Here is a 23,963-nt window from a genome sequence, read left to right as displayed (position 1 = left end):
ACAAATGAATAAAAAAACACACCATAAAGCTGCAGAGATTACTTTCCATTGCAGTGAAATACGAAATGAAAACATTAATTACAACAGAAACCACAACCAATAAAATTTTTTTTTTCAAACCAACCTCATCCTCCCAACTTTTGCTATATTTAAAACCCTCCTTCCGGCCGACTCGGTTTTACCAATGAAAAAAACTTTCTTTAGACTATGTCCAAACTGGACCCCCTCGGTCAGTCAATAAACTACAAAAATACACAGCGTTTTGTATCCAAAGGCTTGTCACGTGGAATGACATTTCTGCTGAAGTATTTTCCAGAAGATATACAGAATGTTATTCCAAGAGAAGGTATAAAAATGTTCTGACGCAGTAATATGAATTATTAGGACTAATGTCATATCATCTTCCGAAATGGCGCCAGGGAGCTTGCAATGAAAAAAGTTTTGCTACTAGTTTAAGCTTATCCGTAATAACTGTTTAAATTGGCTGCTATTTTTCCCTAGAGAAAATATTTAATATTTCAGATTCCTTTAAAAAAAATATATTTTTCGACAAAATGCTTTTCAAAATTTCAACTCATCTCAACAAAATCTCAAAAATCGCTCGGATTGCTTTTCTCATTGGAAATTCTGAAACTCACAGCCATCCGAATTTTTTTGGAATGATAAAAGTGTCATTTTCTAATAATTTAATCTCATATTAGTGTCCAATCAAGTCATTAAAATCTAGACGTTTATTAATCTACTTAAGTATAAATAACACTTTATTGGCACTTCAAAAATGACGGGAGTATGAAGTGTCGATAAATGACTTACGAAACAATGTTTCGTCATTTAAATTGCGGCAAATTGTATTTTATGCCGAGAATATTCTTATGACTTGTCTTTCTCTACAAATTTCTCCAAATAATTGTTGGGTCCTGATGGTACTATCTGCAGCTCTTTACAGGAGAACAAACGGTAAAACTGGCCGCTTTGAATATGCTTACGGTGTAATTTTGCCTACCGGGTTTCGATTCTCCAATTTCTGATACCGCTTGTAAGATATCTATAAAAGAAAGTTCTTTTTTAAGATAGCAATTAAGAAGAGGTCATCCGGGTTTTTTCGGGGGGAGGGGGTACAAAAAAGCTAAGTATCAAAAATCTGTTCATGTTTTTGTTACGTTTCTACGAGTCGGACATAAGTTTCGGGGGGTGGCGGGGTTATACCCTGTCCCCCCTTGGATACTGCCTTGGCATTTAGTTATCCAATATAGAATTTACTGCGGAAAATTTACAGCATTATTTTTAGGTTATGGTTAACTAAAGGTTCAGATATGAATAAAATCCTTTTCATAGACAGTGAAATTTCAAAAACAGTGATAAAATTTCACAAAAATACTAGATATTTCGGTCACATGTGCATTGGCCGTCATCAATAGTAAAACTAAACTAAAACAATTAAAAACAATAATTTATATGCGAAATAAAATAAAACTATATATTATTTAGTAGCCTAATCTATTTCTTTTCAAAGCATAAACGGAAGCTAGTCTCTTTGACCTTCTAGGATCCGGTTTATTAGAGTTGAATGAACTAACACTTGGACAGATGTTTAGCTACATTGGGTGAATTGAACTTTATGAGATTTTGATAAATTATCGTAGATATAGTAGTAGTGTGCATGTATGCAGTATCAACCCTACAAGGAAACCTACAAGAATATGTATACAATCCGGGACGAGAATAGGGACGAGATCATATAAAGTAACCGGACAGGTTTCTGTGTCAACACCCATTTTCTGGAGCACTATTAATTACTATCAACTGTACAAAACTCGCCGGACCACTTTCTGCAGTTAGAAAGACAGATTTATATGCCAGACAGGTTTCTGAGGTGAACAGCCAAGCTGAGCGTGTAATAGATTTTTAGCTAGATTTAATGATTGCATACATTATTACAGATATCAAAAAAGTTATATCATTTGCGTAAAGCTAACTCAATTTGCGAAAAAGGTATTCCATTGGCATAACTCTGCTCTGAATGATCTTAATTGAGGATTGAATAATAGGGGTAAAACAGAGCTCGAGACTTATTTTAACTGGATTGTATGAAAGTGCTAAAAGGGTTCAACTGCTTACCAGTTAAGGTAAGCCAAAGGGGGTGGTTACTCTTACGCAACTTAATATAAATTTGGAATAACATCGTAGTATCAATCTATGGAAATGGTTAACGATGATAAGGTGATCATGGGACTTGACTTAGCTTTACTTCTTGGCTGTGTTCTGTATAATACGCAAGTACCATTTGAGTAGTGTTATCAACATAAATATGCTTTAACATTTTAGTATACTAAAAAGTTGATACTAATAAAGATGTAGATGCCAAGAAAAGAATTTTAATAAAATAATCCAGAACAATCCTTAGAAATCCTTAGAAATCAACTAGTGAGATGATTATGGGTTTGAACCACCAAGGACCGCAACCACCAATGACCCTAACCACCAAGGGCCTCAACCTCCAAGGGTCTCCTATCCCCAACCTCCAAGGGGCCCCCCTCCCTACAACTTTTTGGGCCCCTCCCCCATTTTTTATACTTTTTTTATGTTATTGTTTAAACTTTTTTTAACATGATAATTTTCTTTTCAAATTTTTTTTAAATGTCTTAGAATGACATTAAACATACTCAAAATATAAAACAAAATCAAATTTAATATTTTCCAAGTTCAAAATGAGAATAATATAGATATTTTAGTCGTGACTTTTACTATTAGAAAAATAATTTTTGTAGTAGCACTTGTTTTTACTGGATGTTTGGACATAAAATATTCAACATTTCTTTACATATCTTAAAATGAAATGAAATATGCTTGCGGTTGTACCGATCGTACTCTATGGTTGCTCATAGACACGACGCGGCTTTCCCACTGGTACTCTGGCAAGTTATCAACACTGCTTAGTTTATTGCATGTATTAAATCAGTAATTTCTACGAAGTGGAAGGATAAACACATAGGCCATATCTTTAAAAAGTGAAGATGAAGCATTTTAAGAAAGTGTGTTCATATTATAGTGTTATTGTAGCATTGAATGCTGACAAGGAGAAGTATTTGAACTATGAAACCTGTACAAGTGGCAGCACTATCGGAAATGTATGCGTGCATTGTCATGACAGTAAGAAATTAAATTTCTTTGGTGTACCCAAAAAATTCAACTTTTATTAAGGTGGATTCGCGATTTAGAGACCTACGGAGATGAGCACACTCAAAAAAAATGTTAGTCATAAAATAATAATTGATGAAGAGGGGTTTCTTCTTGCTAAAGCTTGTGGTAACATGTCACTAAGTGCCGAACCCTACTGTCAGCTTTCGGGTATTTGTATTCAACGCAAGGTCAAAAGAAGACAGTCGTACTCTTCTACTAATATCATAAATCATATCTTGTCTTCGTACCGGAACTGTTACCTGTGTAAAAATAATGTGGTAATAGACAGTGAAATTGCCGGAAAAATAAAAAGGGCATTGGTAGAAAATATCACTAAGAAAGATGAATCGATGAAAAACAAAGTGCCAGCAAACGTTACTACCATTGATCCAACAGTCAATGAACCAGATAATGCAAAGATTAAACGCATATTGAACCTGTCTGTGACACACCAGTAAAAATTGTGTATGACTCAAAATGGAATAATGATTATTCTACTAATTAGGAACTAAGAGAAGACAATAGATACAGTATCAAGAGAGAACATGGTGAACTATTTTATGGAACGGATTCAGAATGTCTAAAGTTGTTCAATGATATTAATAATGTATAATAATATATTTTTTGTATTAATATTCTACATGTCATTATTTCATTAAAAATATATTAGGCATTACATTGTTCTGTGTTCATAATTTTTAGAGTATGCTAGCATATCAAACACTTAGAATGTGTATTAAATCATCGGAGATGTAAGAAAAGGAATTTTCATACATTGTATATCGGATAGATAGTTTAACATAGACAAAATCTAAGTATCAGAATGAATAAATTCTTTATCAACATCTTTTGTCGGATAGCTCAGAGTCAAACTGAAAAAATCTAAGTATCAGAACGACTATATTCCTTATCAACATCCTTTGCCGGATATGTCGGTTAACATTATCAAAACCTAAGTGTCAGAGTGATGAAAATCTGTATCAACATTTATTGTCAGATACATGGGGTAACATTGACAAAATTCAAGTATCAGAGTGAATAAATTTTTTCTATCAACATCTTTGTCAGATACATTGAATAAAATTGAGTAAATCTAAGTATCAGATTGAATAAGCTCTTTATCAACATCTTTTGTCGGATACGCTGGATAACATTGTCAAAATCTATGTATTAGAGTGAATAAATTCTTTATCAACTTCCTTTGTCTGACACATCAGATAACATTCACAAAATCTAAGTATCAGAGTGAATAAATTCTTTATCATCGTCTTTTGTCAGATACGCTTGATAAAATTGAGAAAATCCAAGTATCAGAGTGAGTAAATTCTGTATCAATGTCTTTTGACAGATACGTTTGATAACACCGACCAAATCAAAGTAACATGTTGAATAAGTTCTTTATTAGCATCTTTTGTCAGATACATCAGATAATATTCACGGAATCTAAGTATCAGACTGAATAAATTCTATATCATCGTCCTTTGTCAGATATGCCTGATAAAATTGAGAAAATCTAAGTATTACAGTGAATAAATTCTTTATCAATGCCGTTTGATAGATACTTTTGATAACAATGATAAAACATAAGTATCAGAGTGAACACATTCTTTATTAACATTCTTTATCGATATCATTTCTCGGATAAGTCGGATAACATGTCAAAATCTATGTATTAGAATCAATAAATTCTTTATCAACATCCTTTGTCGGATAGGTCGGTATAAAATTGATAAAATCTATGTATCAGAGCGAATATATTTTTAATCAACATCCTTTGTCGGAAATATCAGTTAACATTTTCAAAACCTAAGTGTCAGATTGATTAAACTCTGTATCAACATCTATTGTCAGATACATGGGATAACATTGACAAAATCTAAGTATCAGAGTAAATAATTTTTTCTATCAGCATCTTTGTCAGATACATCGGATAAAATTGAAAAAATCTAAGCATCATATTAAATAATTCTTTATCAACATCTGTTGTCGGCTACGTCGGTTAATATTGTCAAAATCTAAGTATCAGAGTGAATAAATTCTTTATCAACTTCCTCTATCAAATAAGGATAACATTCATTTCGTCAATGTTGTCCGACGTATTTGACAAATGATGTTGATAAAAAAAAGTATTAATAAGGAATTTATTCAGCTTGATACTTAAATTTTTTCAATGTTATTAAATGTATCTGTCAAAAGACACTGATAACAAATATATTCACTCTAATTCTTAGATTTTCTCAATTTTATCAAGCGTATCTGACAAATGACGATGATAATGAATTTATTCGCTCTGATACTTAGATTTTGTGAATGTTATCCGATGTATCCAACAAAAGAAGTTGATAAAGAATTTATTCACTCTGATACTTTTATTATGACAATGGTATCCAACATATCTGACAAAAGATACTGATGAAGAATTTATTCAATCTGATACTTAGATTTTGTCAATTTTATCCGGATAGCCGATTTATCCGGCATAGGATGTTGAGAAAGAATTTATGCGCTGTGATACTTAGATTTTGTCAATTTTATCCGATATATCCGACAAAAGATGTTGATAAAGAATTTGTTCATTCTGATGCTTAGATTTTGTAAATTTTATACGATGCATCTGACAGAAATGTTGATAAAAAAATTTATTCACTCTGATACTTAGATTTTCTCAATGTTATCCTATAAATCCGTCAATAGATGTAGATAAAGAATTTATTCAATCTGATACTTAGGTTTTATCAATTTTATCCGATGTATCTGACAAAAGATGTTGATAAAGAATTTATTCACTCTGGTACTTAGAAGTTAGTCAATTTTATCCGACGTATCCGACCATTGATGTTGATAAAAATTTGAATAAATAATGTGTTCTCTCTGACACTTAGATTTTGACAATGTTATCAAATTTATCCGTCAAAGGACATTGATGAAGAATTTTTTCACTCTGATGCTTAGATTTTCTCAGTTTTATCAAGCGTATCTGACAAAAGACAATGATAAAGAATTTATTCACCCTGATACTTAGATTTTGCGAATATAATCTGATGTAACCGACGAAGGAAGTTGATAAAGAATTTATTCACTCTGATACTTAGATTTGACAATGTTATCTGACGTATCCGAGAAAAGATGTTGATAAAGAATTTATTCAATCTGATCGTTCGATTTTGCAAATTTTATCTTATGTAATCGACAGAGATGTTGATAGAAAACATTTATTCACTCTAATACTTAGATTTTGTCGATATTATCATATGTATCCAAGAATAGATGTTGATATAGAATTTAATCACTCTGAAAGTGAGATTTTGATAATGTTAAGCGACGTATCCAGCAAATGATGCTGATAAAGAATTTATACTTAGATTTTGTGAATGTTATTTGATGTAACCGACAAAGGAAATTGATAAGAGACTTTCTTCAATCTGATACTTAGATTCTGACAATGTTATCCGACGTATCCGACAAAAGATGTTGATTAGGAATTAATTCAATCTGATTAGTTCGATTTTGTCAATTTTATCCGATGTAATTGACAGAGATGTTAATAGAAAACATTTATTCACTCTATTACTTAGATTTTGCCGATGTTATTCTATGTATCCGAGAATATATCTTGATATAAAATTTAATCACTCTGATACTTAGATTTTGATAATGTTAACCAACATATCCAGCAAATGATGCTGATAAAGAATTTATTCACTATGATACTTAGAATTTCTCAAGTTTATCCGACATTTCCGACAAAGGATGATGATAAAGACGTATCCGATCTATCCGATATATGATGTATGAAAATTCCTTTTCTTACATCTCCGATGTTTTAATAGACATTTTAAGTGTTTGATATGCTAGCATACTCTAAAAATAATGAACACATAACAATGTAATGCATAATATATTTTTTAAGGAAATAATGTCATGTAGAATATTAATACAAAAAAATATATTATTATAAATTACTAGAGCTAATCAAGAGCTTCAGACATTTTGATCCTGTTCCTTCTAAAATTTCACTATGTTTGCTCTTTAAACTGTAGCTATTGTCCTCTTTTAGCCCGTGATTATTTGAATCGTAATTTGTCAGATTTTAACCTAGCACAGTTTTTACAGTTATGTAACCGACAGGTTCAATATGCGTTCCATCTTGGCTATTATTTGGTTCATTGACTGTTCGATCAATGGTAGTAACGTTTGCTGGCTCTTTGTTTTTCATCGATTCATCCTTATATTTCTTGGTGATATTATACGCCAGTGCCCTGTTAGCTCTGCCTGTAGCTTCACTGTCCATTGCTACATTATTTTTACACAGGCAGCACCTCTAGTCCGTTGATAAGATATTATTTCTTATTTTGGTAGAGGATTATGCTTTTCTTCTTTTTACTTTTTTTTGAATGTTAATATCCAAAACCTGGTGAAAGCATTTATCACTTGGTAATATGTTACTAAAAGCAGTAGCAAGAAGATGCCCCTCTTCATCAACTATTATTTTTATGCTGGCATTCTCTTTTAATGCAATCATCTCCGGAGATCTCAATCTCGCATATCCGCCATCATAAGAGTTGAATTTTTTTGGTACTCTAAAGAAATTTAATTCCTTACTATCATGACAATGCACGCATACGTTTCCGATAGTGCCACCACTTGTACTTGTTTCATAGTTCAAATACTTCTCCTTGTCAGTATTCAATGCTACCCTAACACTATAATGTGAACAAACTTTCTTAAAATGCTTCATCTTTACTTTTTTAAAGATATGACCTATGTGTTTATTCTTCCACTGCGTAAAAATTACTGAATTTATACATTCAATAAACTAGGTAGTGTCGATAACCTGCCATAGAGTACCAGTGGGAAAGCCGCGTCGTTATCTATGAGCAAGCATAGAGTACGATTGGTACAGCCGCAAGTATATTTCATGTCATTTAAAGATACGTAAAAAAAAGTTGAATAATTTCTAAGTCCAAAAACTCAGTCCAAAAAAAGTGCTACTACAAACATTATTTTTCTAATAGTAAAAGTCACGACTAAAATATCTTTATCATTCTCATTTTGAATTCAGAAAATGTTACATTTGAATTTTTATGTTTCAAGTATGTTTCATGTCATTCCAAGAAATATAAAAAAAGTTAAAAAAAAACTTCAAAAAAAGTATAAAAAATGGGGGGAGGGGCCCAAAAAGTTGGAGGGAAGCGGGGGGGCTTTTTTCAGTTGGAGGTTAGGGAAAGGGGACCCTTGGAGGTTGAGGTCCTTGGTGGTTAGGGTCATTGGTGGTTACGGTCCTTGATGGTTCAAACTCATAATCATGTCACTAGTTGATTTCTTAGGATCTCTAAGGATTGTTCTGAATTTCTTTATTAAAATTCTTTTCTTGGCATCTACATCTTTATTAGTATCAACTTTTTAGTATACTAAAATGTTAAAGCATATTTATGTTGATAACAGTACTCAAATGGTACTTGTGTATTATACAGAACACAGCCAAGAAGTAAAGCTAAGTCAAGTCCCATGGTCACCTTGTCATCGTTAACCATTTCCATAGATTGATACCAATGATGTTATTCCAAATTTATATTAAATTGCGTAAGATTTAGCACCCCCTCGGGCTTACCTTATCTGGTAAGCAGTTTAACCCTTTCTTACCACTTTTATAAAATTCAATTTAAATAATTCTCGAACTTTGTTTTATCTCTGTTATTCAGTCACCAATTAAGATCATTCAGTGCAGAATTACCCAAATGGTATACCTTTTTCGCAAATTGAGTTAGCTTTGCGCAAATGATATAACTTTTTTGATATCTGTAATAATGTATGCAATCATTAAATCTAGCTATGAATCTATTACACGCTCAGCTTGGCTGTTAACCTCAGAAAGCTGTCTGGCATGGAAATCTATCTTTGTAACTACAGAAAGTGGTCTGGCGAGTTTTGTACAGTTGATAGTAATTAATAGTGGTCCAGAAAATGGGTGTTGACACAGAAACCTGTTCGGTCACTTTATATGATCTCGTCCCTAATCTCGTCCTGGACTGTATACATATTCTTGTAGGTTTCCTTGTAGGGTTGATACTGCATACTTGCACACTACTTAGAGTTCAAACCAAATTCACCCGCGCCACGATTTAAAGCTCTATTCCTGAATACAATTTATTTTTAATTTCAAGAGTTTCGCGAAAATTTTGCTTGAAACCCCGGTCCCTAGAAATCAAAGAGACAATATCGAACAAAATAAAATGGTCTGAAAAATTAAAAATATGTTCCAAAAGGGCTGAAGTGGAATCTTCAGGCTTAGAATTTTGCTTTAAAGCCGATGAAATGGAGTATTTATGCTATAATAATCTCATTGCCAAATTCGGGTTAGTTCGTCCCACATATGAGCTTCCGCAAATACATGTTACTTATTAGTGTTTTTCTTAGAAAAGACAACTCCTCCAAAAAATTTCGGAGAGCAAATACTACAGATCCGGCCAGTTAAAGGAATGATCAAACCAATTTTTACTTGGCGAGCGTGACCAGAGCTATACGGCAAAAATCCATTGTATCAGTCTGTTTTCTGTAAATTTAAAATCCAGACTATTTTTATTTTTTAAAAGAAGAACATCAAGAAAAGTTAGTTTCCTATTCTCTTCTAATTCAGCAGTAAACTTTAAATCCCCCCGCAAATAATTAAGGTGTTCCAAAAATCTTTTTAGTTCCTCTTCCTCGTAATCCCATACTGAAATTGTGTCATCCATATACTGGCCCCAAAAAATATGTTTTAAAAAATACGAATCTAACGCAATTGTTTCAATATTTTCCAAAAAAATATTAGCTAATAATGGAGATAAAGGGGCCCCCATCGGTAAACCATTTACTTGTTCGAAAAATTTCCTTCTGAGTTAAAAAAGAATAAGAAAGCTTATTGCACATCCTTACTAAATACATAATTACAGAAACTTCCAAATCTGTTTTGGAAGTTCGGCCTATTCGGAATATATTTTAATTTTCCAGACCATTTTATTTTATTCGATAATATCTCTTTGATTTCTAGCGACCGGGGTTTAAAGCAAAATTTTCGTGGAACTCTTGAAATTAAAAAAAAAAAGTTTATTCAGGAATATAGCTTTAAATCGTGACACGGGTGAATTTGGTTTAAACTCTATCTACGATAATTTATTAAAATCCGATAGAGTAATGTTCAATTCACTTAATGTAGCTAACCTCTGTTCAAGTGTTAGTTCATTCAACGCTATTGAATTGGAACCTAGAAGGTCAAAGAGACTAGCTTCAGTTTATGCTTTGAAAAGAATTAGATTATTAAACAATTTTTATTTTATTTTTTTATGTAACGTAAATAATTATTTCACCGCATATTACGGTCACTATACGAATAGGGTCACTGCATATGTGACCGAAATATCTGATATTTTTGTGAATTTCTATCACTGTTTCTGAAACAGTGTCTATTAAAAGGATTTTATCCCTATTTGAACTTTTATTTATTTTTGTATATAAATTATTGTTTTTAATTGTTTTAGTTTAGTTTTACTACTGATGACGGTCACTGCATCTGTGGCCGAAATATCTAGTATTTTTGTGAAATTGTATCAGTGATCGTGAAATTTATCACTCTCTGTTAAAAGGATTTTATCCCTATTTGAAATTTTATTTATCGTCATGGAAAGGCAGTTTTGTTCCGAAATTATATAGGTTATAGCTGTATTTGACGAAGAAATTCACTATTTAAAACGTTATGCATAATCATTTTTCTCCTTAGTTTGATTCTCAGTTTTTCTTCTCTTTGCTCCCCACATCATTAAGGAAATCATTTTTTAAAATACTGTTATGTATTGCTTTGTAAAGATAAAGCGAATTGTCAGCAAATATGGACAAGCAAATATTGCAAATATATGTCAGCAAATATTTGTCAATACCGTCTGAATAAAGAAGGCGGTTACTAAGGTTTAGAAGTTTCAGATTGATATGGGCTACTCTAAAAAGGTTTCATCTTTTGTTTTTAGGTACGAAACGGCAAAGGTTTATTTTTTGAATGCTATTTCCAAGATTGATGCTACAAATCACTCATGTATACCTGAAACTTGGGAGCCTCTCTATAACAACATGGGACATGTATCTAGAAAACTAGAAAATTACGAGGAATCTTTAAGCTATCACAAAAAGGTACGTCTCAAACTTCGAAAATAAGTGTTAGTTTCGGTTCTGAATCCTATAGAGACAAATTATGCAAGCTAAACATTAGTTCTTGATTAAAAGCTTTAAACGGCCTAGGCTATTGAAACTCTCAGAAATAAATCAACGTCCAAATTAGGTCCTGAAAAGGTATTTATGTGCTCCTATCCCCTTCCTTTACTCAGTTAAAAACTTTGTCAAGTTTAATTTGAGTGAATGAAGAGAGAAGAAAAATTTCTTTTTGGCTTAAACTGAGCTCTTGCTGGACTTATAAACCAAGCTTTTTTAAGTCAAATTTTAAACCAAGCTTCTTTTCATTGCTGCAAAGTTAATATAAAGCTATGTTCAAGGAATCCTCAAAGCCCTACAAGTACGGAAGGATATGAGGTAAAAATTTGGAATCCCGATCCTGGCATTATAGTTTGGGCTGTAGATTTATTTTTGGAAGTTTCAGTCACATGAGCATTAAAAAACCCTTGAAAAGAATTTAACTATGTAAATCCTAGTGGTGTTCACTCTGCTCGGCGTCTGATCGTTGAAAAAGAACTTCTTAAAAGTATTGTCTAGAATACAGAGTTTTGAGACCCTATCCCCAATATCGGTTAATTCAGTTATGCTTTCTCATTGTGAAAGTTTTCTAAATTTTTCATAGATTTTTACGACTCCCCCTCTCCCTCTTGCTCACGCTCGTGAGCTATTTCACTCACTGGCAGGAATTAGGTTGAAAATATCTTCAAACACTGAACCTTTATGTAGAAAACCGGTGTAGTTTCTGCATGAAACCCTCTAGAAAAAAGACTTTTGTTCTACTTTCAAATTGAACTTTGGTGATCCCAAACCACCATCCGCACGCCCATGTTAAATATCACTTTTTCTCCCTCTCTCTTTCCTGTGCTGTTTTTAAAGTAGATTCATAACGCTTCGTCTAATGAATAATAAAAAGAAAGAAATTTTAGGGCTCTAGATTCAATGCTAGCTAATGGACCGGTTTTGCTTGTAGCTTAACTCAAATGAACGTCTGTCCTTACACCCAAGCTTCTAGCTAATTTACCTATTTCTATCCAAGAAATGTATAGTTGATCTATGGCCTACAGCAATCTCTTACATTTAGCGTTCGTATTTGATCGATACTGCACTTTTTCCTGTTTATGCTTTTTGATAGCTTGGCGAAGTATAAATTTATGAAAGGCTTAGAATCAAGAAAACGCTGTACAAAGGAAACTATTTCCTATTGAATTAATGCCATCAATGTCCCCGAATTTCTGGGAGTACCACCAAAGTTACGAAATTTTCTCCGAAAAACAATAGAGCTCCCCAAATCCCTGAAACTTCTCAAAAAAGTCACCGTTTCTCCTAAAATCTCTCTGAAAATCTAAATTATTTTCCCTGAAACCTTTTCAAAATTGTGTATTCAGCTTTCTGTAATACAAATGTTACGTCTTTTTTTTCAATTTAGCCAGTGTTTGGCAAAATTAAGCCATTGTCATATTTAGCTTGTGTCTTTCTGACATTAATAAAAAAAAAAAATTCCACAAATGAGTTTTTCGAAGAAAAGTAAAGAACTCGTTTAAACCAAAAATGAGCAAAAATAAAATAAAATAATCTACCAAGCGTGAAACTACCACAAATCAGCATCGATAAATAAATGAAACCCAAAACGAACCGAGATTACAATAAATAACCGAGTCAAACTCAAAACGAGCAGAAATTAACATGAGCAGGGCTTAAAACCCCTATGCTTTCCCAAGGCCAGAACATAATTTGCACTTTACTGAAAAAATATAAACGTTTTTACTTTCAAAACTTTAATAAATCAAATAATATTAACACTTTGATTACTAAATATCAGTATATAATTCACAATTCACATTCATTTGTATTTTTTTCAGTAAAGTGCAAATTATGTTATTAATTATGTATTATAAATTATGTTGTATGTAATTAAATTATGTCTAAGATTCAATAAAAAAGGTCACTTATATTGAACAAAATTAAAAAAAAAATTACAGAAAATTAGACTAAGATCATGTCAAAAAACAGAACTTGCAGAAAAATCCCGGAAAACCGGGGGCTAGAATTGGTGTTCTTTGCAAAGTTTTTTGTTTGACTTTGTAACTTCAAGGTTCCCTGCAAATCGGAAAGGGCCATGTTCTTTCGAACGTTTGGTCCAGCGAAAACATATCTTTCTTCAACAACACTGACATCACCTTTCTTGGGCCAGTTGTAACTGAAGTCAGCATTGCTCACACGTTCCATAAAGTTGCATTTCGCCATTCCCTTATCTGGAAAGTCTTCTGTTCGCCCAATGTAGAAATCTTTCTCATAGAACACAGCATAGAAGTCAGACAGTTTAATTGGGAGACCTGAGTCCTTCTTACAAGTAGAATTGTCACCACCCTCATTTTCACTGTTCTGGCCTTCATCCCAACTTGAATCACTGGAATCGTCTGGAAAAGTTCACTGGAATCGTCGCACAGTTTTCCGCGGGAAGGACCCCCCATCCCCCGGGAGCAGCGATGGAAAAAGAATAGTTGTCGTCACTGCTACGGGTTAGTGGATGGGTTAGTGGTGGTGGTTAGTGCTTGGGTTAGATTAGTTGGTTAGGTTAATTTATGAAAGGTTGAGTGGTGGTGGTTAGTGCTTGGGTTAGATTAGTTTATCCAGACCAAGTTGATTACGATAGTCTAAGCATTCAACTCGATCTGAAATACGGTAGTGGCCATTAGGTAGGACCGTCACACCATTCTCGAGCACATAGACCTTGTCAGATATACACGACATTGCATTTTTTCTACTCTCACAGTATAATTTCTATACTGTAGAGAGCGAATTGCAAGCACTTGTGCTCTCGGCACTAGGCCACTTTCTACACAGTCTCTGTACACGCTCATGTTGAAATTGCTCTTTACAAAATGTGTAGGCACCCCTTTACACGCCTTCTTTTCATCCCCACTATGTGTTTCCACGCAATAAACTTTGGGACCTGGGAACACCCCCCGGGATATCAAATCACTCCCCGTCTCTGTTTTAACATTAATAGTTGGTTGGGGGCTTGAAGTTTCACCATCTCGGGGTAGAGGGATGGATTCCAGTTGGTGAAATCCATCCGCGAGCTGATGTGCACCCCATTTTGCAAATCACCCAATAAATCTTCAGTCCCATTTACCTTTAACAGCAGAGAATCTGTATCACCATAATAAACTTGAACCTCCCACTCCCGTTGCCATTGCACCTTGCACACATTGTAAAAGAACGACAACATGAGCTTTTTGGAAATTTCCATTACTGAACTGCCGCCTGCAATATTCTTGTTCAGTACCACATTTCGCTTTCGCCTGTGTAGAAGAACCATGCCAGTCTCTATGCTCGTGAATGGTGTAAAATTGGGATCGGCAATAATTCGTGCACACTCTAGAGGGTCAGTCAAGACGTCACAGCGAGATCTGTTGCGTACGCTTTCACACATTTTGCCAAACACTGAATTTAGGATGAGCTTGTACAATTCCTTCTCTCCCTTGGAATTTGCCCTAGAGCGTTTATCGACAAAGGTATCGATAAACGTTTTCAAATAAGGTTTCTGATTGAACTGCAGGACCCTATGTATTTTGGTGATCTTGAAACCGTTGTTCACCATCCAGTGCAAAAGCACATGGTGAACAACGATATTCTCCTTAGGGTCCAAATCAGCAATCAGTTTCTGTTTAGAGGGAGTCCAGTGCATCCCCATATCCTCAACCAATGAACGATTGTAGGGGCTCAGAGAGTCCCTGCTCACGGGTCCATTGATACAAGGAAAAACAAAATCTTTGACGGAGTCGTGAAGCGCCAGCGGAATGTGACCGTCAACTTCAAAAAACCATTCTTGTGGCCTATTGTCCTCGACGGGGTTAATGTCGGGGAACTCACAAGGATTCTCAAGCCATTGATAGTTCCCACACGGCAAAGAGTAGTGAGACATTGCCGAGGGGTACAATGAGTTCATGTCCAAGAACATTGCATTTGACTTTGCACCGGTGCTGTTTTGTCCGCTCGGATCGGTTGATAAGACGCGGTCCCCATGAAAAACATACCCTCCCCTCATTGAACGCTCTACAAAAAGGTGCTGATCTACATCTGTGATTAGTCCTATTTCCTCCCTGCTAATTTTTAAAATTAAATCCATTACTAAATGGGGGGTAGAAAAATAATATCCTATATCTAACCCGAACTCTGAATAGATCTGGTCTGTATTCTTACAGACTATATCCAACAGAGTTAAAACGTCACTGGCCAAGTACAGTCTACAATAATCCCACCCATTTTTACAATCCCCCATAGCCCACACCTTCTCGGCAAACTCTTAATCCTCGGCTGTGCATTCACTGTTGGTCAGTGAATTGTAAAAAGCTTCAATTGGAGGTAGTTTCTCCTCGCTTAAGTGAGCGCCAGAACAGTAATAATCATATGCATAGATACCATTGCTGGTTAATAAGTCATACATTTCAGTGTTAGGAAAGTGCTGTTTAAGCAAGGGAAAGCTATCAAAATTGTCGCTTTTCTGCACTTGAATCAGATGACTCAATGATTTGGGAAAAAAAATAAAAGAATCTAAAAACCTGATTTTATTACAGCACGTACGCTCATTATCCGCTACCTGCCATTTCAGTTCGAGAAGCAATAACTTCTCGGCTGATTTGGGAATAATGTTATAGATAAATTAATTAATCACCCATGGACTATCTGCTCCCCCTCGCTCCCTATGCATACGTGCCAGTGCTGATAAAATAAATTTTAAGTCATAGTTTTAATTGTGAATATAAACTGGAATGAAAAACTGTTGGCTAACGTTTAAGTTACACGATTGATGCACAACCCCCCTAAAATTACTGCACTCAGATGAGATTTCCTGCCACAAGTGGTCGTGGTCTTTGACTTTTCCCTTCCCCCCTCTTTTTCCGTTAGTCCCTGTATCCTCCTCTAAAAATTAACCCTTACAAACCCAACATATTTTTTTATTTTTAATCGCGAGACGATCCTCTGCAGACAGCACCATTGGATAATGTGTATTTCTCAAACGAGAAATAGCGCCATTAGCCGTGCCAATCAGTTTAGTCATGCCTTGACCATGAACTCATTCTCATCCAATGTCTCAACTATTTCTAACAACCACATGGTGTTAGAACTATCTCTTGGCGCATGAGCATAGGACACTGCAATGGCCTGGTGTTTTTTGATACGGTTTGGATATTGGGGTCATTCACCTCCACCAGCTTAGCTTCGCAGTCTAAAGATATTTTGTTGCATTGGAGGAGGGTATTTTGAAAATTTTTAAAACGTAGAATGGCTCTATCCCCTGAAATCGTCTCCACTGTCTGATATCCATGCCGTCTACAGTGTCTCATATGATTTTGCAACTTTAGTTCAGTCCAAAATGTAAACAGGCATGTTGGACAGTAGAAACGGGCAATCTGTTTCTTATCACCCCCCAGAACTCTACTAATGTCGGTTATAGGGTTAAAATGGCCGATTGCATTTGGTTCACTAGGTGGTATGTAAAACAACCAAACCCAGTGTTTAACCAAATCAACTTACGGGCCCCTTACTGGGAAGACCACCCCCTTATTTTTAGAGCGAGTTCCATTTTCAAATTCTGTTTGGTGTCGTACCACAGTAACGCCGATATTTAAATGAGCATTGGCCCTTTCAAACATGTCAATAGATCGTAGCGTTACTGGATATTTTCCTTCTAAGCAAGAAAAATCTACTACTGGGAAATCGGCCCCTTCCTTCCCATGCACAGCCCAATGATCTAAAGTCGTCTTGGTAGCGTCACTTGCTAGAGGCTCGTATGCTGATATGAGGAAAGCATACTTGAAACACTTTTGATCTGTTTCAAAACAGATCTTCTGGACACCACGACAACCCTCTAGATCTGGATTATAATTTAAAATAGTATCCCTTTCAGACCTAGCCCCCCCTCTTAAAATAAAATCTTTCTTACATTTACATACATTTACGCTTAAATTTTCAATAAATAAAACTACAGACCCATTTCCATTTTCATTATAGTTCTCGAGATGCGCAATAATTTCTCCTACCCACTCACTAAAAACACCCTCAAAATTTTCTAAATTTTTATAAATTACACGCATCTCGGAATGTATATAATGATAATAACCTTTGCTTTTACCCTCCTTTAAATAAAAAACCTTTAAAATAATAGAAACTTTAATTGAGTTCCTACCCCCCCACAATGGTATTTGCGTCTAGCGTAGTGCATGAATGGTCTCTACAGAGGCCTGCCCTATTTCTCCAGGATCTCACTCAAACTTTCCCCCCATAAGTGTATTAAAAGGATCCCCAAACGTTGCAGTGAAAACAACTATATTATTTAATAATGTATTAGATAATTGAAAATTGGGGGAAGATGTACCCCCACCCCCAAGTTGTTCAACAATATTCGGACTATGTTCCACTTCAGCTGTTTGAAGTGGACTCGTTAGGGTATCGGAAGCTGGAGGAGGAGGGTTCCCTTTGAAATCATTTAAAGGCTGCTATGTGTTCGGGCTCAAGTCTACCAGCTCAACTGTGCTAGGTTCTACATTAAAAAAATCATCTAAAAAGACATCAATACTAAAAGGTACTTCAATAATATCGTCCCTTGTTTCGTTATCCTGAAAGTCCACTGGTGGTTCCTCCTCTTCTTCACTGGACGGTGAATATGGGACCAATGCACTAACCTATAAATGAAAAATAGCTTATTTTCAAATCATCCCTACTGTTTAAATTATTATTGCTTAAAAGCATTTGGTTAATTCAACTTAAGATAATCTAAGATATGACATAGAAGGTGTTTTTTTTCTTTTTTTTTTTTTTTTTTTTTTGCGGTGCATCCTGTGGTGCTTTTCGTGCCCGCGGCACTTCCCGGCTTTGCTTTCCGGGCCCGCTGTACTTCATGCAGCACCCCTCACACCTCGTCACGGTCCCCCTTTACATAACAAAATTAACAAGTTGAAATATCTCTAATTCTCGCACAAGTGTTTCAGGCTTGAACCGTTAACTCGTTTTCCCCCTCACTAAAATCTTTGGCACGATAGAAATATTCAATGTAAATTAGAACGCCAATATGTGACAAAGGGAATAATCTCTCTTAAAACTATGTGAATGGAAATTAAAAGTTCTAGTGCGCTTTTTAAGTGACCAAAAAATGGAGGGCAACTAGGCTCCCCCTTTTCAGCAATGTCATAAATAGCAATTATTAGTTTTGGTGGTATAACTTGTTTCGCTCTTACATAGAATTCCAATTTCCTAATTTGCAGACAATTCACAGCTAATTTTCTTGGCCGAACAATAGAATTATGTTAAAAGCATTGAAAAGCCTAGCCTTGGCGGCCTAACCGTCGCTAATGATAGAACAGGAAAAGGGGATGAAACAGATCTATTTATATGCTTGTGCGGAGCTTTAAGCCAAAAATTAAAGCAAGATAATATTCAATTGTGAACGGAATAGCATTTTGAGTTTCAATAGTATCTAAACTATATGTGAAGCGATAGCAACAGAGAAAAGAGCGGTTTCTTAGCAAAAAATTACATTTAGATATGTAATAGTGGTTAATATCTCGCTGCGATAAGTTTATATTGGGATTGAAAAGGACTAAAACATTGGAAGAAATAGATAGGTAGGAAAAAAATGCTTACATTTGCATAATCCGTCTGGGCTTGGGTGCCCGAAGGACCAGGTAACGTGTGTTGGAGGGTGGAGGGGCCGGTGACGTTAATTTCTTGTACAGGAGCTGTGACTTGTGCAGCCGGGACAGCTTCTGAGACCCTTGAAAAAGCTTGCGTAGGTGGGGCTTCGGCATTGTAGCTATTCGCCCACTCTCTCTTTGGTTTTCTGACAGGTTGCATTGGGTCAAGTAGCGTGGAGCTAGAGGGTTTTGGCCAGCGATCATATTGCATGGCAGTAGCCTTCGCAGGGGGCGCATTATTGGCCCTCGCTTTCTTAGCGGGTGGCGGCGACAAGCATTCTTCGCTATTTGCGCCAGCCATAGCTCTCTTCGATGTAGGGTCCGCAAATTCCTCATAATTTGCCTTAAAGAAGAGAAAAAATTAGTATTAAACTAATTTCTCTCTTTTTAAAGAAAGAAAATTATTAACCATAATTTTATTTAGAAAAGTATTTATCTCATTTTAGTAAAGGAAAAAACCAGTATTCTCTCCCCCTAAATTTATGAAAATTAAACCAACCTAAGTCTACCCGCTCAGTAAGGTAATAATGCGTTTTATTAAATCGAAAGACATATCTTACTAAATTTTATTCAAATTTTATAGCTAAAATCACTAAATTACGAATAAGCAATTAAGGTAAGAAACAATTATCTTTTCTATTTTGTCAATATTAAAAGTGCTAACCCCCTCCCCCAACAAAAATCATGGATTAACGCCCGGGAATATAAAAGAAACTTAATTGAAAGCTTGAAAAAAAATTAAAAACCTTCATATATTTACACATTTGTTTTCTTGTCAATGGGTGTACATGTCTACACACAGAATCCCCCCTTACTTTTAATGCGAAGAAATAGTTTGTTTTCATTTTACACTGATGGCGGTAGAATTGAAGGCATTGCCCTCCCCCTTTACATAATTTACTTACATCGAAGCTGGTAGAAGCGATGTATTGCCCCATCCCCCCTTTCACATAATGTCCTAAATATATTGTTAGCAATTATTTTGTTTAGAATGCATTTCTCTACTCCTATACAGGTTGCATAGGCGTAGCTTAATTATTGCCTAAAATCGTTATAATTTGACAACCAAAACAAACCCTTTGGCTAGACCGATACCGTGAACACACCGGAAAAGGGTGACAAAGTAATTATATGCTTGTGCGGAGAGCTTATGTCAAAACATAGCGGGTTAATAGCTAAGAGATATACAGAAGTTGATAGGCTTACAGAAAAAATAAATTTGAGAAAAGGTATTTCTTTTTGCGGTGGTTAGGTTTCGATGGTAAAAGAATATATTTTCGTTTTCATTGCAAAGTGATGTTTGTATTAGAGTGGGGGGGATTTAGCTGGAAATAGAGAGGGAAGGAATTTATCGAAATGGTATTTCTTTTTGCGAGAATTTGGGGTTGTAAGACAATGGGGGAGGGGGGGGGATATTGTTAGACCCTAATTCGAAAATAACTTATTTCTCTACTTCCATACAGGTTGTGTAGGCCTAGCTTAATTATTGTATCATTATGTTTTAATTTGACGGAAGAATAGTTCCGTTGACCGCGTTTGTAAACCGGAAAGGGTGATAGCTAATTATAGGCCTCAAATTGGAGTCTTGTGTCAAAACAGAGCGGCATTTTCATTAAAAATTGACAGAATTCAGTGATCGCTTTAGCTGGAAATATAGAAGGAAGGAATTTAACGAAAGGATAATTATTTCTTTTTGCGAGAATTTGATTGTAAAACAATGGGGGGGGGGGGATTGAGCCGGAAATATAGAGGGAAAGAATGTATCGAAATGGTATTTCTTTTTGCGAGAATTTGGGGTTGTAAGACAATGGGGGAGGGGGGGGGGATATTGTTAGACCCCAATTCGAAAATAACTTGTTTCTCTACGTCCATACAGGTTGTGTAGGCCTAGCTTAATTATTGCATCATTGTGTTTTAATTTGACGGAAGAATAGTTCCGTTGACCGCGTTTGTAAGCCGGAAAGGGTGATAGCTAATTATAGGCCTCAAATTGGAGTCTTGTGTCAAAACAGAGCGGCATTTTCATTAAAAATTGACAGAAGTCAGTGATCGCTTTAGCTTGAAATACTGGAGGGTGACCACGGAAAATAAAAAGTGGAATTTAACGAAAAGGTATTTCTTTTTGCGAGAGTTTTCTTGTAAAACAGTGAGGGGGGGGGGGGGCAAAGGAATATATTTACGTTTTAGCTGAATATACTGGAGGATGTCCAAGGAAAATTCATTTGAAAATAAAATGTACTTACATTGCTAATTGCGGCTGCCAAGGCCTCAAGCTCATCAATTATGTTAATTGTTCTATCCATTGTGTCACAATACTTTCTGATAATTGAATCACATTGCATGCCCGTTATATACGAAATCTCAAGGTCAAATTGTTATATAAACAAAGCCCTCTGATTGGCTGAGAAGGAAACACGTGATCTAACTGTTTCCGGGAAACTCATAACATTTGGCTCGAGCAACAACAACAAATACTATTTCTGGATCATAACATTCGCTGAGAGAGTGCACTTACAACAACAACAACAACATAGACCTTGACAATTGCCTCGGAAACAACAACAAATATTATTTCTGGATCATAACATTCGCTGAGAGCGTGCACTTACAACAACAACATTGACCTTGACATTTGCCTCGGAAACAACAACAAATACTATTTCTGGATCATAACATTCGCTGAGAGCGTGCCAAAAACACACCTGGAGAAAGAGACCATTGAGAAAGAGGTCATTGACCCTGTCCTCATTAAACTATGTAAAAAAGTTGTAGGTGGCAGCAGGGGTGGGCAATGGGATCAATAGGGTCACCTCTACTCCCGCATATACGTAATAATTTCTGCTCGTTTTAAGTTTTGATGTTGCTCCTTACTTTCAGTTGAAAAAAACCTGTTTATTTTAATTTAATTTCTGATCCGTTTTTAAATAATTCCAGAATATCCGCCTCTACCTTAACGGAAATTGCCCCTTCCCGGAAATTCTCTATGGAAAGTTCTTCCCGCGTAAAATACTCACCCCTTCGCGTGCCAGAACCCCTCCCCCCCCCGACAATTCCATTCTAGCTGAAAATTATTTTTCTTAGCGCACTTTCATTTGAAAAATACTTCAATTTCTGATTGCTTTTAAAATCAAGCCGGAAATCCCCTCCTCAGTGTACAAGTTTTCCCGCAAATACCCCGCCCACCTGCCTCCTACTACAAAGTTGCTCCTGCAGAAAATCCCTCTGGAAAATTTATCCAGAGGTGGAAAACTCGCCCATGGAGAATTTTTCCTGTGGAGCCCCCCCCCACCTTCTCAGCGGAAAAATTCTCTAGAGAATTCCGAGTCGTTAAAAATTTTCGCCGCGGCAATTCCCCTTAACATCTCTACATGTACGGTTGAGTCGGCAAAGATAAAGTAAGACAAATAAGAAAAACTTCGAATAGAAATTCCGGCTAATTCCCCCAGTTTAAAATTTCCCCTTGGAAAGTCCCCCCAGCAGGAAATTCACTCCTCCCCCTTCCTCGAAAAATGTCTGTATACTCCCAAATAACAAATACTATACGTAAACTGGGCAAATTTTATGACTTACAGACCTTTCCCCAGAGGCAGTGAGGGGTCAAGTTATCCACAAAGGCATAGTTGCTGGACTTATCAACTATGCTGAATAAAATGGCTGTCTTAAAAATTTGGTCGGAAGATTTTGAGGAAAGGGGGGGGGGCAGGACGGGGGTAGTTGCCGTCCAATCGTTTTGGTCTCTTGAAAAGGGCACTAGAAATTTTTATTTCCGTTTGAATGAACCCATTACCGATATTCTTGGACAATTGGTTCGTTACGATCACCCCTGGGGAAAAAAAACAAGAAAAAAATCGTGATCTTTCTTGTAACAAAGGGGCGTTTACCCCCCTTTTTCGAAAATCAGGTAAATTTTCTCAGGCTCGAAGCTTTTTATCGGTAACACTAAATATAGTGAATCTTACATATTTGGAATTAGCTAATAAGCCCATTCTTTTCATATATCTATTGGTATCAAAATTCCGTTTTTCGGCTACTATTGAGCCGTGTCGCTCATTACCTAAAGTTTGTTCCCACAAACTGTTTGACTGGGTCAATCAAATTGCATCAAACAGTTCGTGGTAACGAACTGTAAGTAAGGAACGACTCGGCTCAATAATAACCGAAACTCTAAAAAACGGAATTTTCATACTAATAGATTCATCTAAAGAATCAGATTTTAATGCTGATTTCAAATATATAAGTTTCGTCAAGTTTAGTCCTACCGGTCAAAAGTTACGCTCCTGAGAAAATTTGCCTGATTTTCGAAAAAAGGGGGCAACACCCCCTAAAAGTTAGAGAACGTTAATGAAAATCACATCATCAGATTCAGCGTATATGATGTTTTCGTCCCCTAGTCAATACCTTGCTCTTTAAGCCAAACATTTTTTAGTACTTTCATAAGAGCTATTTATTCTAATTAACGGCCTTTGTGATTAAGGGGTCATTTTTAAAGAATTGGAACAAAATTCGAACTTTAGCGTAAAGAGTGAGATATTGACTAGGGGGCGAACTCCCTAATATATGTATTAAAAATATATGAATATAGAAGTTAATTCGTAAGTTACGTATATATATTACTAATGAAAACGTTCGTAAATAAAATTAACCAACTTTCTAGAAAGCCATTTAACCAAATAAAAGTAAAATTAATATGCAAATTTAGTTTTAATTATTCATGTACGGTGAGCCAAAATCAAAACCTGTATTCAAAAACGTTCAGAAATTAAATTAAAAAAAACAAGTTTTTTTAACTGAAAGTAAGGAGCGTTAAAAACATTAAAACTTACAACGAACAGAAATGATTCCTTATATGAAAGGGGCTGTCCCCTCCTCAACGCCTCGCTCTTTACG

The 23,963-nt window shown here is 35.5% G+C and overlaps 1 protein-coding gene across 1 annotated transcript in view; it reads left to right on the top strand.

The window, feature by feature from the left end:
• Cdc16 (cell division cycle protein 16) overlaps window positions 1-23,963 on the top strand; it is a 194,982-nt gene that overhangs the window by 145,288 nt on the left and 25,731 nt on the right. Inside the window, exon 10 of the mRNA XM_089108172.1 lies at window positions 11,181-11,340. Within this exon, the coding sequence (XP_088964298.1) occupies window positions 11,181-11,340 (160 nt within the window). The remainder of the gene's footprint in view (window positions 1-11,180; window positions 11,341-23,963) is intronic.

The sequence above is a fragment of the Artemia sp. Qi Xiang Cuo genome, chromosome 2 (assembly GCF_049724085.1).
Source record: "Artemia sp. Qi Xiang Cuo chromosome 2, ASM4972408v1, whole genome shotgun sequence".
NCBI lineage: Eukaryota > Metazoa > Arthropoda > Branchiopoda > Anostraca > Artemiidae > Artemia > Artemia sp. Qi Xiang Cuo.
Note: the sequence above shows the minus strand (reverse complement) of the source record. Positions and strands in the feature narration are given on the sequence as shown.